The sequence below is a fragment of the Notamacropus eugenii genome, chromosome 2 (genome assembly GCF_028372415.1).
Source record: "Notamacropus eugenii isolate mMacEug1 chromosome 2, mMacEug1.pri_v2, whole genome shotgun sequence".
NCBI lineage: Eukaryota > Metazoa > Chordata > Mammalia > Diprotodontia > Macropodidae > Notamacropus > Notamacropus eugenii.
This window is the reverse complement of record NC_092873.1, coordinates 119,408,332-119,428,030: the sequence shown is the minus strand read 5'-3', so window position 1 is coordinate 119,428,030 and position 19,699 is coordinate 119,408,332. Positions and strand designations below refer to the sequence as shown.

Genomic DNA, 19,699 nt, shown 5'->3' with positions numbered 1-19,699 from the left:
GGTCTAGTTTGTATTCCCTTTAAAGACAGAGCTGGAAGGGATCTTAGAGGACATCCAGTCTAACCTCTCATTTTACGAATGACAAAACTGAGGCAAACAGTTAAGTGACTTGCCCAGGGTCACACAGCTAGTAAGTGTCTGAGGCTGCATTTGAATTTGGGTCTTCCTAACTCTAGGCCTGGCACTCTATCCATTGTGCCACCTAGTTGATTTTATTTATTTATTTAAGTTTTCAACATTCATTTCCACAAAATTTTGAGTTCCAAATTTTCTCCCCATCTCTCCCCTCACTCCAAAATGCCTTGCATTCTGAATGCCCCTTCCATCAATGTGCTCTCCCTTCTAACACCCCTCCCATCCCTTAACTCCATCTTTTCTTTTGTCCAGTAGGGCAAGATAAATTTCTCTACCCCTTTACTTGTATTACTTATTTCCCAGTTGTACGCAAAAACAATTCTCAATGTTTGTTCCTAAAACTTTGAGTTCCAACTTCTCTTCCTTCCTCCCTCCCCACCCATCCCCACTGAGAAGGTAAGCAATTCAATATAGGCTATATATGTGTAGTTTTGCAAATGACTTCCATAATAGCCATGTTGTGTAAGACTAACTATATTTTCCTCCATCCTATCCTGATACCCATTTCTTCTATTCTCTTTTGCCCTTGGCCCTCCCCAAGAGTGTTTACTTCTAATTGCTCCCTCCTCCCATTTGCCCTCCCTTCCATTATCCCCCCACCCTGCCTATCCTCTTCTCCCCTACTTTCCTGTAGTATAAGAGATTTTCATACCAAATTGAGTGTGCATGTCATTCCCTCCTTAAGCCAAATGTGATGAGAGTAAGCTTCACTTTTTCCCTCTCACCTCCCCCCTTTTCCCCTCCATTGGAAAAGCTTTTTCTTGCCTCCTCTATGAGAGATAATTTGCCCATTCCATTTCTCCCTTTCTTCTCCCAATATATTCCTCTTTCACCCCTTAATTTTATTTTTTTAGATATGATCCCTTCCTATTCAACTCATCCTATGCTCTCTGTCTCTCTTTCTGTCTCTCTCTCTCCCTCTATACACACACACACACACACACACACAATATATATGTATGTGTGTGAATAATCCCTCCAACTACGCAGATACTGAGAAAAGTTTCAAGAGTTACAAGTATTATCTTTCCATGTAGGAATGTAAACAGTTCAACTTTAGTAAGTCCCTTGTGATTTCTCTTTCCTGTTTACCTTTTCATGCTGCTCTTGATTCTTGTGTTTAAAAGTCAAATTTTCTTTTCAACTCTGGTCTTTTCATCAGGAATGCTTGTAAGTCCTCTATTTCATTGAAAAACCATTTTTCCTCCTAAAGTTTATACTCAGTTTTTCTGGGTAGGTGATTCTTGGTTTTAATCCTAGTTCCTGTGACTTCTGGAATATCATATTCCAAGGCCTTTGATCCCTTAATGTAGAAGCTGCTAGATCTTGTGTTATCCTGATTGTATTTCTATAATACTCAATTTTTTTCTTTCTAGCTGCTTACAATATTTTCTCCTTGACCTGGTAACTCTGGAATTTGGCTACAATGTTCCTAGGAGTTTCTCTTTTTGTATCTCTTTCAGGAGGTGATCTACGGATTCTTTCAATATTTACTTTGCCCCCTGGTTCTAGAATATCAGGACAGTTTTTCTTGGTGATTTCATGAAAGATGATGTCTAGGCTCTTATTTTGATCATAGCTTTCAAGAAGTCCCATAATTTTTAAATTGTCTCTCCTGGATCTGTTTTCCAGGTCAGTTGTTTTTCCAATGAGATATTTCACATTATCTTCCATTTTTTCATTCTTTTGGTTTTGTTTTGTAATTTCTTGGTTTCTCATAAAGTCATTAGCTTCCATCTGTTCCATTCTAATTTTTAAAGAACTATTTTCTTCAGTGAGCTTTTGAACCTCCTTTTTTATTTGACTAATTCTGCTTTTTAAAGCATTCTTCTCCTCATTGGCTTTTTGGACCTCTTTTGCCAGTTGAGTTAGCCTATTTTTAAAGGTGTTATTTTCTTCCACATTTTTTTGGGTCTCCTTTAGCAAGCTGTTGACCTGCTTTTCGTGATTTTCTTGCATTGCTCTCCTTTCTCTTCCCAATTTTTCCTCCACTTCTCTTACTTGATTTTCAAAATCCTTTTTGAGCTCCTCCATAGCCTGGGAACATTGCTTATTTATTTGTTTTAGATGAAAAAGTCTTGACTTTTATGTCTTCCCCTGATGTTCTTCCTCATCCAAAAGGATGAGAGAGAATACCTCTTCAACAAGAAAGTAACCTTGTATAGTCTTATTTTTTTTCCATTTTTTGGGCATTTTCCCAACCATTTACTTGACTTTTGGGTCCTTTGTCAAGAGGAGGGTATACTCTGGGGACCTGTAAGTTCTCAGTTCCTCCAAGGTGGCACAATCAAGGGAGAGGAGTTTACTCCTTGACCTAGCTTGTGACTGAAATTCTGATCAGCTGCTCAATTCCCACAATGGCTTTAAGCTGAGGCTCCAATAATGCCTGCCAGGCCACTGCCACTGCAGCTGCTGCCGCCTGCTGCTGCCTCCGCCACCACCTGGGGCTGGGGCTGGGGGATGACCCTGCTCCCTGGTCACAGAGGTGAAAAAGCTCTCTCACTGATCTTAAAATTGCTTCTGGCATTTGTGGATTGAGGGATCTGTGAACCTCCCCTGCTGCTGCTGGGGATTCCACCCCCAAGGCCTACTCTGGCCCTGCTCCTTCTGGTGCTGGCCACCAAGGCTGGGCTGTGCTCCACTCTGTGTTGGGTGCAACAGATCTTTCCTGTTGGCCTTCCAGGTCACCCTGGGCCAGAAATCTCCTTCACTCAGTCATTCTGTGGCTTCATGCTGCTCTAAAATTTGTTGAGAGTCTTTCTTTACAGGTATTTTATGGGCTGTGGGGGAAGAGCTAGAGTATGTGTGTCTTTGTACCCCGCCATCTTGGCTCCGCCCCCCCAGTTGATTTTTTGTGTGTGATATAAATATAACATAAAAAATGAGCTCTTATTTGATATATAAGTCCACCACGTAAACAAAGTCTCAGTGAGTTCCATCCTGTTCTTGTGTCTTGGGAATCTTGGTTAGTAGCTTTGCTGGGAGATGATTGGGGATAGTTGGTAGTATAATTAGTCAGTCTTTGGAGCTGCTGAAAAAACAGCTGCAGTAACTTGCTTCTTGGAAGGCTTAGGTTTTTTTTATTATTAAATTATTTTGTTTTCAGTATTCTACAACCACTTTCATATAGCTTAGATTTTTTTCCCCTCCCTCCCTGATACAGCATACAATCTTATATAGTTTCTACACATACATTCCTATTAAATACATTTTCACCTTGGCCATGCTGCATAGAAGAATTAAAATGAATGGGAGAAACCATAAAACAAAACAAAACATAATACAAAAAAATGGTTTGCTTCATTCTGCAATCCAGTTCCATAGTTCTTTCTCTGGATGTGGAAGGCATTTTGCCTCAAGAGTCATTCAGGAATTTTTTTAAGTCCTTGCATTGCAATGAAGTACTTAGTCTGTCAGAAAAATTCCTCATACACTGTGGTTGTTGCTGTGTACAAAGGTCTCCTGGCTCTGCTCTTTTCACTCAGCATCAGTTCATATAAGTCTTTCCAGGCCTCTCTGAGGTCTTCCTGTTCACCATTTCTTATAGCACAATAGTATTCCATTACATTCATATACCACAACCTGTTCAGCCATTCCCCAATTGATGGGCATTCCCTTGTTTTCCAGTTTTTGGCCACCACAAACAGAGCTGCTACAATTATTTTTGTACAAGTGGGACCCTTTCCATTTCTGTGATCTCTTTGGGATACAGTCCCAGAAGCGACATAGTTGGGTCAAAGGGTATGCACATTTTTGTAGCCCTTTGGGCATACTTTGGAAGGCTTAGTTTTAAAGGAGGTTGGATTATGGTCCTTCCCAGAGGACATCACATCATCTGTACAGATAGATGGGAAGTACTTTTGAGCATTTCATCTAATGTATTTAGTGCCTCTACATGCAAGACACCCTCAGAGTGCTGGGGAGACAATGATGATGATGATGATGACAATGAGAAAAGGAGGATGCTGAAATCTTAGAAAATATTTCAATCCTTACTGTTATTCTCTCCTCTCCACAAAAAGTGACCAGGAAAATATCAGTGAGTCAAGTCACAGACCTAATTTTGGGGGGGGACTGGACATATGATGTCATTGATACACGATGAAGAGGAACACCTCTACTAACGCACATTGGCATGAATTTTGTGATTCATTGCTTCAGTGAATTGCCTGGGGTTGTTGTGCGTTCTGAAGCCGTGATATGCAAGTGAATTGGATTTTAGTGAGGGAGGGCTGGACACTGAGAGGTTAAATGATTTGCCTAGCTCAGGCAGACAGTATATGTCAATATTTTTTATTGAAAACATTTTTATGGGAATAATCTATGTTGAGAACATCTTTTATAAAGTTAACAGAAGGTGACAGGTAGTGAGACAACATTATTACAGTTACATAATTGACTGAAAAGTAAGTGGAAGATGAGATTCCACTGTGCTCTTTGTTGACTACCAGCATGTTCAGAGGAAAGAGCACTGGAGGGAGAACCAGGGAATCTGGGTCCAAATTCCTGGTCTGCCACTTATTACCTGAGGAGCCTTGGGAAAGTCACAACCTCTTGGCCTCAGTTTCCTTATCTGTATAATGAGGGGGTTGAACTGAATGACCTCTGAGATCCTTTTCAACCCTGTGATCTTAGTAAAGCCTTATAATAGAAAAGGTTACTGTAAACCCAAGCTTGACTAGACCCTGGCCTGTCTCCAATCTGTTTATCACAAAATCACTCTCTCAGTTTGCTTCTCACAGACCTCAAAAAATAAGCTGAAGTTCTACTCTGTCTTATAATTATGCTGCTAGAGTTGCATGCTGACCTGCTCCAGATGGACAAACCCCATTTGTGAGGAATGCATCACTTAGAATAGATACACCCTGATGTTCCCAGACCATAACTACACCAACCCCCCACTCATATTTCCTTCCATGAATGGACCCCAGGCACATCTAGGGATGTCTGTGGTAGACTCAGCCTTTGTGGAACCAGAAACATTATATGCCGACACATTTCAAGAGCTTCTGGAATGAGGTGATGTCAGGGCCCATGTATTGTGGTCTGATCAAGAAGCCTTCACATCTGTCTTTCCTTCTTTATAATGGTATGCTGAGGGCTATCATCCCAGCACATACTGAAAGGTATACACTATACCAAAGTATAACAGTATTGGGAGTGCGTGATTGGCATCTTGGCTAAATATCAGATAGCTGGTAAAATAGATGGATAGGTAACCAGTAACTAATAATTCTGGGGGTGGCCTGACTGTGTTTGATTATGACTGAGGTTGTTTGGAGATGAACCGTGGGAGTTGAAATGGGATGTATGTGAAGGGTGCAGGCAGAAGACTGAATCAGATATTGTCTTTGAGTCTGGATGGCAGTGGGGTGGCGATAGTGACCCCATAGATGACAAATGAAAGATAGCAATAAGGATCTGAACAGGATGATGAGAATTTTAAAGAAGAGCTGTTTCTGAGTGATGATAATCTCAGAAAGAGGCAGCACGAAGGCCTGGCTTTGTGTCAGGATGTCTTAACAGAAGGAGAAATCAGACGTAGGTGGGCCACCAGAGGCATGGTTTCTTCAGAAGGTGGCTAGTTTCAGTAAATAGTGGAAGGAATGCGAGAAGAAACATAAGACTAGAATAGGATGGACCCTTGGAAGTCATCCAGTCTAACCCCAGAGCCAAGTATGGAGTCAGGAAAACCTGATTTCATATCCAGCATCAGACAGTTGGCAAGATGTGTCACCCTAGGAAAGTCATTTAAGTTTCATTTAAGTGCCTCAGTTTCCTCATCTGTAAAATGGGAATAATGATAGTACCTACCTCCCAGAGTTGTTGTGAGGCTCAAATGAGATAATAATTGTACAGTGCTTAGCAAGGTCTCTGGCCCACAGTAGGTGCTGTAGGAATGTTAGCGATGATGGGCATGATGAATGTTAGGCCCAGATAGGTTTTTGTGACTTGCTAAAATCATGCAGGTGGATAGGCTGATGGGGCCACAGATCGAAGACTGTAAGGGACCTTGGAGGCCATCTCTTCCAATCTTCTCATTTTACAGATGAGGAAACTAAGGCCCCCATAAAGGAAGTGATTTGCGCAGGATCATAAAAGTTTACAGAATTGTGGATTTAGACTTACAAAGGATCCTGGAAGTCATATAATCCAGTTTCCTCATTTTATAGATGAGGAAACTTGGGGTAGGAGGGAATGTAAGGGGAAGGAAGCATTATATGCCAGGTATTTAAAAAATATGTCATTTGTGCCTCACGACAATCCTGGGAGGTAAATAATGTTATTTTACAGATGAAGGAACTGAGGCAAACAAGTCACAGTTAGGTGACTTGTCCAGGTCACACAGCTAGTAGGTATCTGAGGCTGTATCCACTGTACCACCTAGCTGAGTCCCAGATAGGAGGGATATGACTTGACCAAGATCATACACCTAGGTAATGAGTAGCAAAGTCGGTATTTGAACTCAAAGTCTCTGAAGGCTCCAAGGAGTGCGGAGGGAGAGAGAAGAGAAAGGCGGGGGGGAGAGGGAGAGGGAGAGAGAGAGAGAGAGAGACAGAGACAGAGACAGAGACAGAGACAGAGACAGAGACAGAGACAGAGACAGACAGAGAGAGACAGAGACAGAGACAGAGAGAGAGACACAGAGAGAGAGACAGAGACAGAGACAGAGAGAGACACAGAGAGATAGACACAGAGAGACAGAGAGAGAAACAGAGAGAGACAGAGAAAGACAGAGAGAGACAGAGAAAGACAGAGAGAGCTGGGAATGCATTTACTATTTAGGGCTGGCAACAACCCATATGGTCAGAGGAGAGCTGATTTTATTACTGCACTATGTTCCACTTTGGCATGGATCCCTGGGTCAGGCGGACTTGGTTCAGCCCATCTGTAGTGGGAGAAGAGCACAACAGCAATAGTATTTATAGATCACTTTAAAATTTGCAAAGTGGGCTTTACATATATTACTGCCTCATTTGGTCTTCAAAGTAAACTTCTGAGGAAGGTGCCATTATCACCCCCATTTTCTAGGTAAGGAAATTGAGGCTCAGAGAGATTAAATTATTTGTTTAAGTAAGTGTCAAAGGCAAGATTTGAACTCAGATCATCCTGATTCCAATTTCAGTGCTTTATTATTAAGACCCTTAGGCTTGGCACACCCGGACCTGAGAGAGGGGGCAGGTAATCAGTGGAAATATAGGTGTATGTAGGACTCAGTATAGATAACAGGAATTGAGGCACCCAGGATATTGGTAACCAAAACATTACCTTAATTGTTTTATACTAGTTTCTACTCTGTAGAGTATACATTATTAAGCCCTTGTATGATATGATAGAGTGCTGGACCTGGTGTCAGGAAAACTTGAGTTAAAATCTGGCCTCAGACACTTAATAGGAAAGTCACTTAACCCTGTCTGCCTCAGTTTCCTCATCTGTTAAATGAGCTGGAGAAGGAAAGGGAAACCATTCCAGTATCTTTGCCAAGAAAACCCCAAATGGGATCAGGAAGACTCAGACACGACTGAAACAATTGAACAACAGTCTCTGTATGATGATAATATAATTGATCAGTTTAGTCAGTCAGTAAAAATAAGAGTCTAGCTAGCTCATGGGGGAAGAAAAACTAAATGACTTGCTGAGTCAGTTCTGTTAAAACAGCTAATCTGGAAGTTCTATGAATAAGCTTCTGTATCCTATGAAAATATAGAAGATTTGGTTAATGCATGGCAATTGTTTGAACCTACTGGCCTCCCTCAGGTTGATTTACTTCCAACAGATTGGTATCTGATGTCTTGTGTTGGGCAGGACAGGTTCTCTCCTCATTCGAAGTATAATAATTGCTACCTGGCTCACAGGTTGACTAATCAAAGTGAGATGATGTGTTTGAAATACATGTTAGTATGAAGTATTATTTTTCTACTCAGATATTCTTCTCAGTATTCTCTTTCTTCAGTTGCTTATGAACAGGTTTATGCCCCTATCTCTTTGATAATAACACCAAAAACCTACACTTATTTAATGTTTTTAAGGTTTGTTTTGTTAGCGTTTGTTCAGTCATTTTGGTCCTGTCTGACCCTTTATGACTCCATTTGGTGTTTCCTTAGCAAAGATACTGGAGTGGTTTATCATTTCCTTTTTCAGTTCATTTTACTGATGAGGGAACTGAGACAAACAGTTAGTTGACTTTCCCAGAGTCACACAGTTAGTAAGTATCAAAGGCCAGATTTGAACTCAAAAAGATGAGTCTTCCTGATTCCAAGTCCAATGTTCTATCCATTGTGTCACCTAGCTGGTCCTAGATTCCTTTGTAATCATCCTATGTATTTAATTTTGTGCATTTAAAAAAACATTATTATGAGAAAAAGTCCATAGGCTTCGCCAGACTGCCAAAGGAGTCTACAATACCAAAAAAGATTAAGGATTCCTGTTCTAATGGGAGATGCTGAGTTGTTACTTGTCCATGGTCATACAACTAGTATATGTAAGGGGCAGTTCTTTCTTCTTGCAAGGTTTGCCCTCTATCCATAAGGCACACTTAATACTTAATACACTGTTAATTATATTGATTTTAAAAGTAACATGTTAAATTGCATTATACGAAGTGTATTAAAAGTAATATGCCCTTTCAAAGGTCTAAGACGGTATTATTGTGTGGGGACATAAGAAGGTGCTAATTTAAACACCCCTTTGCTATGGTAGTATCCCAGATTGAGATCTGGGAGGACCTCAGAGGCTATTTCAGCCCTATTAATTTTACAGATGAGGAAACTGAGGCCCCAGGAGGTGAATGACTTTCTCAGGATCACACAGGTCATAAGCATCAGAAGCAAGATTTGAACTGAAGTCTTTTGACTAGAGTGCTCTTTCTGCATGCAGCAAATTCATAAATTGATAGAGCTGGAAGCAGTTTTGGAGATTATCTAAACCAGGGTTCTTGGACAGATTTGGAGAAATGGTATAGAAGGGTCTGGTGTGCTATGATCTATAGGGTCACAAAGAGGTGGACATAATTAAATGACTGAAAAACCACAGCAAACCAGGGATTTTTGTGTGCCATGGACCCTTTTGGCAGTCCGGTGAAGCCTCTGGACTCCTTTCCAGAATTATGTTTTTAAATGCATAGAATAAAATACCTAGGATTACTAAGAAAGCCAATTATATTGAAACATAATTATTAAAATATTTTTAAAAACAAATCTGTGAGTCCAGGTTAAGAGCTGTGCCCAAGATCACAGCGAATTAATGGCAGAGCAGAACTAGGGCCCAGGTCAGTTAAGTCCTTGTCTGGAACTCTTATTTTCCCTTGAGAAATTAATCAGGCATTAAAACTGGGGGAAAAAAGTATCAACATATTGCTGAGGACGCATTGGTGAGATTGTTATTCTTGTTCTGAACATTATGTAACAACATAACTTGAAACCCATTTTTGCAACATTGTTTTTTAAAAGAATCTTTATTTTTTAAAAAATTATTTAATATTTTACTTTTCCCCAATTACATGTAAAAACAATTTTTAACATTCATTTAAAACAGATTTGAGTTCTAAATTCCCTTCTACCCTCCCTCCCCTCACCCCTTATTGAAAAGGCAAGCAATTTGATATAGATTATTTATGTGCAGTCATGCAAAGCATGTTTCCATATTAATCATGTACAACATTTCTTTACCTACAGTGTTTATTCATCCAGGCACAGGTAATGAAAGGCAATGAAATAATTGTGTTCCTTAAGAGAATTATAGCAGATTCTTACTGTATAGAAGCAGATTCTTACTCTATAGAAAGTCCTAACTAGTGATCCAGATTAAAAACAAATGTATTTCTTTAAGAGTTCCGACAGCCATGAAAAGAGACTGAATGAACTTGTCTGTTTTCATCCTACAGATGGATTTCTGCTCTTTCAACAAGTGCCTTTGGTCGAAATTGATGGAATGAAACTCACTCAGACCCGAGCCATTCTTAGCTACCTGGCAGCTAAGTACAACCTATATGGGAAGGACTTGAAAGAAACAACATTGTACAGTATCAGCTCTGCTTTTACTTGATTTTGGCACAAGTTCCCCATAATAGAGAACCTATTCTGATGTTACAGCCTTTGGGAAGAGGCCAAGCTGAGGGTAGATTGGATAGAAGAGAATGAGGATGAATCAGGGACTGACCCTAGGGAAATTTTTAAAATTAATTTTTTTCCATTAAAAAGCATTCATTTTCTTCTCACCCCTCCCTTCCCATCCTTCACCTCCAAAGAAAAATAAAACCCTTGTAACAAATATGCACAGTCGAGCAAAACCAAATCCTATAATGGCCATGCCCCAAAATATGAGTTGTTCTGAATAATTAGACTATCATATCTCCGTCAGGAGGTGTGGGCATCATTCTTCATCACTGATCTTCTGGAATCATGGTCGATGCACTGATCAGAATTCAGAAGACTTGTTTTCTTTACAATGTAGTGGTTATTGAATAATTGTTCTTCTGGTTCTGCTCACCTCACTATGAATCAGTTCATATAAGTCTTCTCAGATTTCTCTGAAAACATTTCTTTCATCTTCATTTATTTTACAAGAGCACTTCATTACATTCATATACCATAATTTGTTTTGCCATTCCCTAATTAATGGGCATTTCCTTAGTTTACAAATCTTTGTCATCACAAAAAATATGGATCTTTCTTTGATTTCTTTGGTCATAGGCCTAGCTATATTGCTGGGTCAGAGGCAATGTGCAGTGCAGTAACTTTTGGGCAGATTCCAAACTTCTTTCCAGAACTATCGAACCAATCACAGCTCCACCAACAGTAGATTACCATGCCCGTTTTACCCTAGTTCTTCCATCATTTGTCCTTTGCCTTTTTTTGTCAACTTTGTCAGTCTTGATGGTGGGAACTAAAATTTCAGTTGCTTTAATTTGCATTTCTCAGATTTATTTGTTGTTTGGTACATTTTTTCATATGGCTATTGATAGCTTAAATTTCTTTCCTTAAAACACTGCCTGTTCATATCTTTTGATAATTTCTTAGTTGGAAAATTGGAGAAAAGGGCAGACTTTGTCTTTATTGTCACCTCTTCTCCTTTCTGGATCTTTTCCCTAGCTTCTCTTCTACAGCTCCCCCCCCTCCCTGACACTGTCCCTTTTGTCCCTACTACCAAAATCTGTTTCCCAGGGAAGGCTCAGATAAACAGGAGAAAACTGAGATGAAATTATCTAAAGGGGCTTAATATGTTATGTATCCCAGAAATATTTTAGGATAAAAGAATTTGGAGCAGAAAGGGATTTGATATACTCCAATTCCTTCATTTTAGAGATAAGGTCACCAAGGCCCAGAGAGAAGTGACTTCCCCGAGGTAATAAATGCATGCAGTGGGAGGCAAAGCCAGGTATGAGCTCATTTTCAATGGCATGCATGGAGCTTGGGCCAGCTGTTCTAGAAGGCATTGGGGGTGAGCATTAGTGTTTGTCCTTCTCTGGAAAGGATAATGGTAGGTAAGAAATATCTCCTTTTTGAGTTCCTGTGGTAGGTCACTGCTGCCAAAATAAATCTTCTACAATGCAGAAATTAGGGAGGTTTTAGTATGCTTAAGCATGGGCTCAGGAGGTAGAAAAATAATTAGGATTATAAAGAAGCCTTTAGGAGATAAAATTACATCAGAGTGACAGAGAAATAATTCTTTTACATATTGTAATCTTGTGTATTCTTTCAGGCTATAAAAATTAAGGCAGATTTACAATCTCATGCCTTCTTCTATGTCATAAAAATTGAGCAAACTTAAAACAGAATCATAATCTCATACATCCCTAAAGAAACAAGCCTAACTGAATAGATTCTACAGGTAAAATAAGTCAAGTTACAGACTATATTTAGAAGGTTCACAGTGAGCTGGCTGAGAGGGGAGATTTAAATGCCTACAGAGTCAGCATCAGCTAAATCTTCCTCAAATTACTTGGGAAGCCCTGATTCATTTTTTGGCTGCTTATTTGAGGTCTTAAGTAAAATGTCACATCCCATGGGTTGGATTTCAGCCAGCTCAAAAATGTCCTAGCTGAAAGAACTTCCCTACTCCCCCCAATTAATAAAATAAAAAATCCCATAATGATGATGTTAGTAATAGCCTTTTTATGTCACTTTAATGTTTTCAAAACCCTTTATTTGCATTACCTTATTTGATCATGACAATTCTCTGAGGTTAGTGCCATTACTATTCCCATTTTTCAGATGAAACTGAGACTGAGGGGATAACAGAATTAGTGATTGAGGAAGGATTTGAACTCGGGTCTTTTTTGACTCCAAGTTGTGTGCTCTAGTCTCTACACTGTGATGTTGATGATCTCTCCAAGTGAACCAGTATGTCCAGGTGTACCTAGCCTTTGTTCTGTGCACAGCTGTGTTTATGATTATCTTAGAATGAATTATTTTTGTACTTTATTACTCAGGAAAGGATGATGTAGAGTTATGGGCATCAGCAAGCCAGTTGCAAAAGGTATTTGGTTAACATGGGTCACTCCTCAGCACCCTTGAAATCTCATCACTATTGCCAAAGTTCTCTTGTAAGTCTGGCCCAGATCAAGCCCTTTTCATAGCCCCTAAATGCAAGACATAAAAATATGATGGCTAGGAAAACATAATTCCTGCCAGTGTGTTGTAGTGAATAGTCAAGGCATCAAGCACTTACTATGTGCCATGCGTGACTTGGGTTTGAATCTTCAGACAGTCCCTATCTGGGCAACTGAGCAGGTCATTTTACTTCTCCCTCAGTTTCCTTATCTGTAAAATGAAGGGGTTGGAGGTAAACTAAGGTCTTTGGCAGGCAGCTCTAAAACTATGAACCCATTACCTACTAATTAGCATAGAAGGCTGGTACAGAAATTAACTGCTCCAAAAGGATAGCTTTGAATGAAACTTAAAATGCTCTGCTTTCAGGATTAACATGTATACAGATGGCATCGAGGACCTAATGGTTATGATTATGACACATTATTTCAAGCCAGCTGAAGAAAAGAAGAAGGAGATGGAATTTATCCTGGAGAAAAGCAAAAGCCGATATTTCCCTGTCTTTGAAAAGGTAAATCTTTGTGAGCCAAGGATTTCACATGCTCTGTCATGACAAATTTCAGTTCTTTGGCACTCCAAAGAGAGCTATTATAAACATTTTAGAACATATAGGTTCTTTTCCTTAATCATCTATATTACGGAAACAGTTGTTTTAATCCATAAATTTTTTAAAAAATGAAAAATTCCTTTTTCTCTTTCTAGTCTTGAACCTACTTATTGTTGCAGAGAGACTGGCCTGAGAGTTGTTCCCTTTATGTAACATTCTAGTTCCTAATTCCATGCTTTTGCATAGGTCCACCAGGGTCTAGAATACATTTCCCTCCTCATTTCTGTCTCCAAAATCCCTGGCTTTCATTAAAGCATAATTCAGGAGCCCTTTTCTAAAGTCCATCTGTAAATTCTTCCCCATCCTCTTCCTTTTCAGTTTACTTTGCATTTGCTTTTTGAACTTATCTCTGTTCATCTTGTATCCCCTCCCCAGGAGAATGTAAACTCCTTGAACCCAAGGACTGTTTTGCTTTGACGAGAGTGCGCCCTTAGAACTGTTTGTTGAATTGGAATGGATTGAATTAAAGGTTGACCCAAAAGAGAATATTTGTATATTGTCTTACAAGGAGGAGATATCAGATGAGAACTTTATGATCTTTGGCCAAAAGCTATCAAAAAGCTTTGAGGGTGAGGAATAATTATGAAATTAAGGGAAAAAAAGATTTTAATACTTTAGACAGAACTGTTTGAATGAGTTTAGGAGTTTGAAAGTATGCGACATGTATCAAGCAAAGCTAGGGGTCAAAGTGAATAGAACAGTGGGCCTTGAGTAATGAGGAGCTGAGTTCAAATCTGGCCTCATTCACTTACTAGCTGTGTGACCCTGGGCAAGTCACTTTACCTCGTTTGCATCAGTTTCCTCATCTGTATAATGAGCTGGAGAAAGAAATGGTAAACTACCCTAGTACCTTTGCCAAGCAAACCCCAAATGGGGTCATGAAGAGTCAGACATGACTGAAAAGACTTGACAACAACAAAAACCTATTTTCCAACAGCCTCCTTCCTCCACCAGCTCAGTTTACTTTTCCAGTTCTATCCCACGCTTTCCCCTTCCTGATGCTCATTATCCCAAGGTCTCTGCCTTCATTCCACAGGACAGTATCCTAGAGTCCATCTCCCTCACCCAACTAAATTTGTCTTAAAAAGTGGATTTGAACAACATACTTCATGTTGCTTGTTCTGGATGGCAAGATCACCATACAGATTTGGGTTGAATGAACTTCCTGGCCAAGAGTATACACTTTGGGGATGGCCAGTTAGGAACTCACTTTGTGATTAGTACACTGGAAGGAGGCCAATAGACCTCAAACCTATAGGTGAGTTAGGGGGATGTCTACTCCAAGTGAAGACTTCCCCTGGTGGAATGGGTGAATAGGACAATTTGCTGTAGTGGCCATGAAGGCAACTGAAGCAGGTACCATGGAGTACTTTAGAGCTTGGCCACACTTGGAATATGACTGCCCGGCCATCTCCAGTTGTCTTGATTTTTGTCCTGTCGCTGGACTTGAGAAGAGAGAGGCTTTGAGCAACTCTGCCTCACTTAAATCCAATTCACTAGAGTCAAGACATCACCCTGTGAGGTTATTGGTCCTCTTTGAAAACAAAGGGCTGAACAACAACAGTACATTGGAAAGAGAGCATGGGATTTGGAGTCAGAGGCTGAGGGCTCCAATCCTGCTTCTGTCACTTATTACTTGGGTGACTTTGGACAAATCACTTTATCTCCCCACTTCAATTTCCTCATCTTCTTTTTTTGTTTGTATTGTTTTTGGGCTTTTTTGAATTAATTTGTTTGTTTTCAGTTTTCTACAATCACTTCCATGTATCTTAGATTTTCTCCCTCTCAACTCCTTCTTCCTTCCCTCCCCCCTCCTTCCCTGAGACAGCATGTAATCCTATATAGGTTCTACACATACATTCATATTAAATACATTTTCACCTCAGTCATGTTGCATAGAAGAATAAATATGAATGGGAGAAACCATGAAAAAAAACAAAACCAAAACCAAACAAAACATAAAATAAGAGAAAATGATTTGCTTCATTCTGCGATCCAATTCCATAGTACTTTCTCTGGATGTGGAAGGAATTTTGCCTCAAAAGCCCATTGGGAACATTTTAGGTCCTTGCATTGCTGTGAAGAGCTAAGTCTACCAGAAAAATTCCTCACACATTGTGGTTGTTACTGCGCACAAAATTCTCCTGCTTCTGCTCCTTTTACTCAGCATCAGTTCATAGAAGTCCTTCCAGGCCTCTCTGAAATCTTCCTGTTCATCATTTCTTATAGCACAATAGTATTCCATTACATTCATATATCATAAATTATTCAGCCATTCCCCAATTGATGGGCATCCCCTCGATTTCCAGTTTTTGACCACCACAAAGAAAGCTGCTATAAATATTTTTGTACACGTGAGAATTTCCTTATCTTCTAAATAAAGGAGTTGGATTAGAAGGCCTCTGAAGTCCCTTCCATTTCTAAATCCATGATACTATGAAGCAGTATCTCAAGAGCTTTTATGAGGATTAAACCTTGGTTTACTTTGCCAACTAAGGAAAAGCTGAAGCAAAGAACCCAGTTTTGTGTGTTCTGCCTAAGAAGACTCATAGTGCATAGTTGTGTCTGACTCTGTAACCCCATTTGGGGTTTTCCTGGTAAAGAAATACATGAGTGGTTTTGCCATTTCCTTCTTCAGCTCATTTTTACAGATGAGGAAACTGAGTCAAACCGGGTTAAGTGACTTGCTCAGGGTCACACTTGTAAGCATCTGAGGCCAGATTTGAACTCAGGACAATAAGTCTTCTTGACTCTAGGCCCATCATTCTATCTACTTTGCCACCTACCTGCCCAAAACAGTGAACATAAACAACTATAATCCAAGTGAGTAAATAATGGTATACTTTAGTGTGTATCGAGCCAAGGTCAGATAGGGCTTACTTGTATCCAGCATCCTTTTTTTGCTTTTTCCCTTCTACAGGCTTTGAAAAACGGACAAGATTATCTGGTTGGCAACAAATTTAGTTGGGCAGACATACATCTGCTGGAAGTTATTTTAATGGTAGAAGAATTGTGTGCCACTGTGCTCTCTGAATATCCTCTGCTACAGGTAAATGGTTAAACTTGGGGGAAGGAGGGAAAAAGGAGGAAACCCTGAAAGAAATGAACAGGAACAAAGATTAAAATAGAAGTGACATATCCAAGTTAATCCCTAGGCTCCAGGTAGTGGTATCCAAAAGAAATTAAGGAGACCAGCTGGGTGTCTCTGTTTGGATTTTGTTCTTAACGTATCTAATTTGGAGACATCTTCTGGATAGGGAAAGGATTAAATCCTTTAGGCCTCTAATTTGACTGTTTAACAATTTGCAAGGGTGTTGTTTTATTTTTTTAATGGAATCAAGGACTGACCCTAGGCAAAAAAAAAAAATTTTTTTCTACAGAGATTGCCTTCAGTGCTGCTCTTACCAAAGTCATTTCACTCACACCCCTTTCTATGTCATGCCAAGTGTCCCATGCTGTCCACTAGCTGCCTAGGGTGCCAATCTCATAGCTCCCTTCATAGCAGTGACCTATTTATTTTCCAGCTATAGTGGTCTACATGTTATTCTAATTCTAGACTCTGTGCTTTTATCCTAGCTATCTCCCAGACATGGATTATGTTTTTTTCCTCACCCACCTCTGTCTCTTGGCTACCATAGTCCCTGGTTTTCTCCAATACTTATATCAAATCTGACCTGCTGGAGGTGGCCTTTAAGGGTTCCCCTTCACCTCCCCTTCCCTTCCTAGCATGTTTCCTCTGAGACTAACTTTTGTCTACTCTGTGTAAAATAGTGGAGTGGCTATATGGTATGCTGGATAGAGCACTGGACCTGGAGTTAGGAAGTTTGAATTCAGATGTGACCTCTGACACCAGCTGTATGACCCTGGGCACGTCACTTAACCTGTGTTTACCTCCAGTTTTCTCATCTGTAAAATGGAGATAATATTTTTACAGTGCCTGGCATATACTAGATCCCATATAAAAGTTATTGTTATTATTGTTAGTATTATTATTAGGCAGCTAGTAGATGTAATGCCGGGGCCTAGAGTCAGGAAGACACCTCTTTCTGAGTTCAAATCTAGCCTTAGATAGTTCTTAGCTGGGTGACCCTAGGCAAGTCACTCTTGTCTTCCCATCTGTTTCCCCATCTGTAAAATGAATAGGAGAAGGAAATGGCAAACCCCTCTAGGATCTTTGCTGAGAAAACCCTAAGTGAGGTCTCGAAGACTCAGACATGACTGAATAACAAAAATGATTTATTATTATATATTTTGTATGTACATAGTTACCTACCTATTGTCTTCCTATTAGAATGTGAGCTTTTGGAGAGTAGGGCAGATTTTTTACTTTTTTTTGTGTCCCTAGAACTTAGCACAATGCCTGGTACATTGTAAGTTCTTAGTGAGTGTTTCTTGACTGACTATATTCTGACCTTTGCCTCTGCCCTTCCCCAGTACTGAAACTTAGCTCTCCTCTGTAGTACCCACAACCCATTTTCTTCTTGGTATCTGTGAGTAGTGAACTTCTTTGAATCAGATAAACTCATTTCCACTAAGAAGCTGATTTAGCTCCTTATTTTTCCTTCTTACACAATGTTTCAATCTACGTAGGTCAAATATTTCCATCAATACCTTGGGTCCAAAGGCCACTACACATTTAGGTAGATTTTTTATCTGCCTTGTGAGTTGTATTTTTTTGTAATTCACCTCCTAATTATCTTTTTTTCCCCCTTGAATTAGTCATTTAAAACAAGAATCAGCAACATCCCTACAATTAAGAAATTCCTTCAGCCTGGCAGTCAGAGGAAACCCCCACCAGATGACCACTATTTGGCTACTGTGAAGAAGGTTCTGCAGCTTTAATGGCCAAGGGTAGTGGTAGGTCAGTTAGGAAATGGAAAGAGTATCAGCTTGTAAATGGGAAGTTGTGTATACAAATCCTGCCTCTGATGCTTATAATTTGTTCCTGGCCCTCAGTTTCCTCATCTGTAAAATGAGGGAAGTGACCTGATGGTCCCTTTGAGTTCTTTATCAATGACTTTATGAAGTAAAGAGTATAAAGACTGTAGCCACATTGTTATCAATAGCACAAAGTTAGCATAGTGGATTGCTGAAACCTATGTCTACGTACTAAAAACAAAATGTTAGATGACTACAAAACTAATGATGCTACTAAAGGCAAAAGTTGAAATCAAATGCAAAGCTATTAAATTTAAAGGTGTCTTTGTGGTGTGGTTTTTTAAAATTTATTGCTATTTTTATATTACCTTTATTTCCTAACAAATCCTTTCTCTCTCCCCACCAGGAAAACCATCCCTTAAAATAAAAAATAAAAAAGGAAAATAAAGCAGTACAGGAAAACTGGTCAGCACATCAATGAAGTCTGACAATATATGCCATGTTGGTATATTGTTTTTTCAAGCAGCTGTTAATTTAGAATGAAATTCTACATCTTAAACATAATATGGAAGCACTTGATACATGCAGTGTTAGGCATACCATCAGGGCTCATGCACAAGCTGCTGGGAAGCCGTACCTGGACATACCAATACGCTGTCATCTATCCAAAGCCTCACTCAGCTCTAATTAGTTTCCATAAAATTCTCTTTCTCCTCCTAGGCTCCCATTGCTATTCGTTCTCCCAATATCTCACTGCTCTCTAGAGACCAAAGAGCCAATTTTGTTGTATGTGAGCAGTTGCTAGGGAAATTATTTGTTTCTAACATTTAAGTTTTTGAGGAGACTTTGTAAAATAGGTGATAAAGAGAAACAAGATAGGCAAATAGATACTTGTTTACTTACATGAGACACAAAATATTGTGCCTTGTTTGCTGAGGAGTAATAGCTGTTGGGAAGGAATACAATCTTCATTGCCATTTCAAGTCAAAACAACTTGATTAAAGCAAATTGGACACCAGTGAAAAGCAAATTAAAGTTTTCAAATTGTTGAAAAATCTCAGGAGGGAACAATGGTATTTCAAGAAAGTAAACTTGGAAAATGAAATGGCTGCTAAGGTTAGTTTTCAGATTCCTAAGGAAATCGATTTCACACATGATTCCAAATTATGATCAACTGCTATCAAGAACTGTAATATAAGCCATTAACTGAATGTAAACAGTAAGAAAACTTGAAAAATGTATTAAAACTTGTAGCACTTAGCAAACTAATTTTTTTTAACATTAATGTGATTTCATGATAAATCATGATAAATAAAAATCTTAAGTATTAAGTGTAATTAGTTGATAATAATTGGAGTTTCCCTTTTAAAAAAAAATTTTTTTTTTTGCAAATACTTTAATCATTAATTATACCTTGGAAAGCGAGCCACTAAAAACCTATCTGCGACCTGAAGAAAGTTAGCCTATCTTAATTTTGGCCCCTACCTACTGCCAACTCATGCAGTTCTTACCTGGGAGAACTCCTTCAGAC

General features: G+C 39.4%; 1 protein-coding gene across 3 annotated transcripts in view; it reads left to right on the top strand.

Annotated features, from left to right (window-relative positions):
- LOC140526329 (glutathione S-transferase A4-like) overlaps window positions 1–18,492 on the top strand; it is a 36,194-nt gene extending 17,702 nt beyond the window's left edge. For all 3 annotated transcript variants that reach the window (XM_072642460.1, XM_072642461.1, XM_072642462.1), the window contains exons 4-7: window positions 10,019–10,151; window positions 13,053–13,194; window positions 16,211–16,339; window positions 18,010–18,492. In XM_072642460.1, the coding sequence (XP_072498561.1) occupies window positions 10,019–10,151; window positions 13,053–13,194; window positions 16,211–16,339; window positions 18,010–18,132 (527 nt within the window). In that variant the 3' untranslated portion in view covers window positions 18,133–18,492. The remainder of the gene's footprint in view (window positions 1–10,018; window positions 10,152–13,052; window positions 13,195–16,210; window positions 16,340–18,009) is intronic.
- The last annotated feature ends 1,207 nt before the right edge of the window (window positions 18,493–19,699 follow it).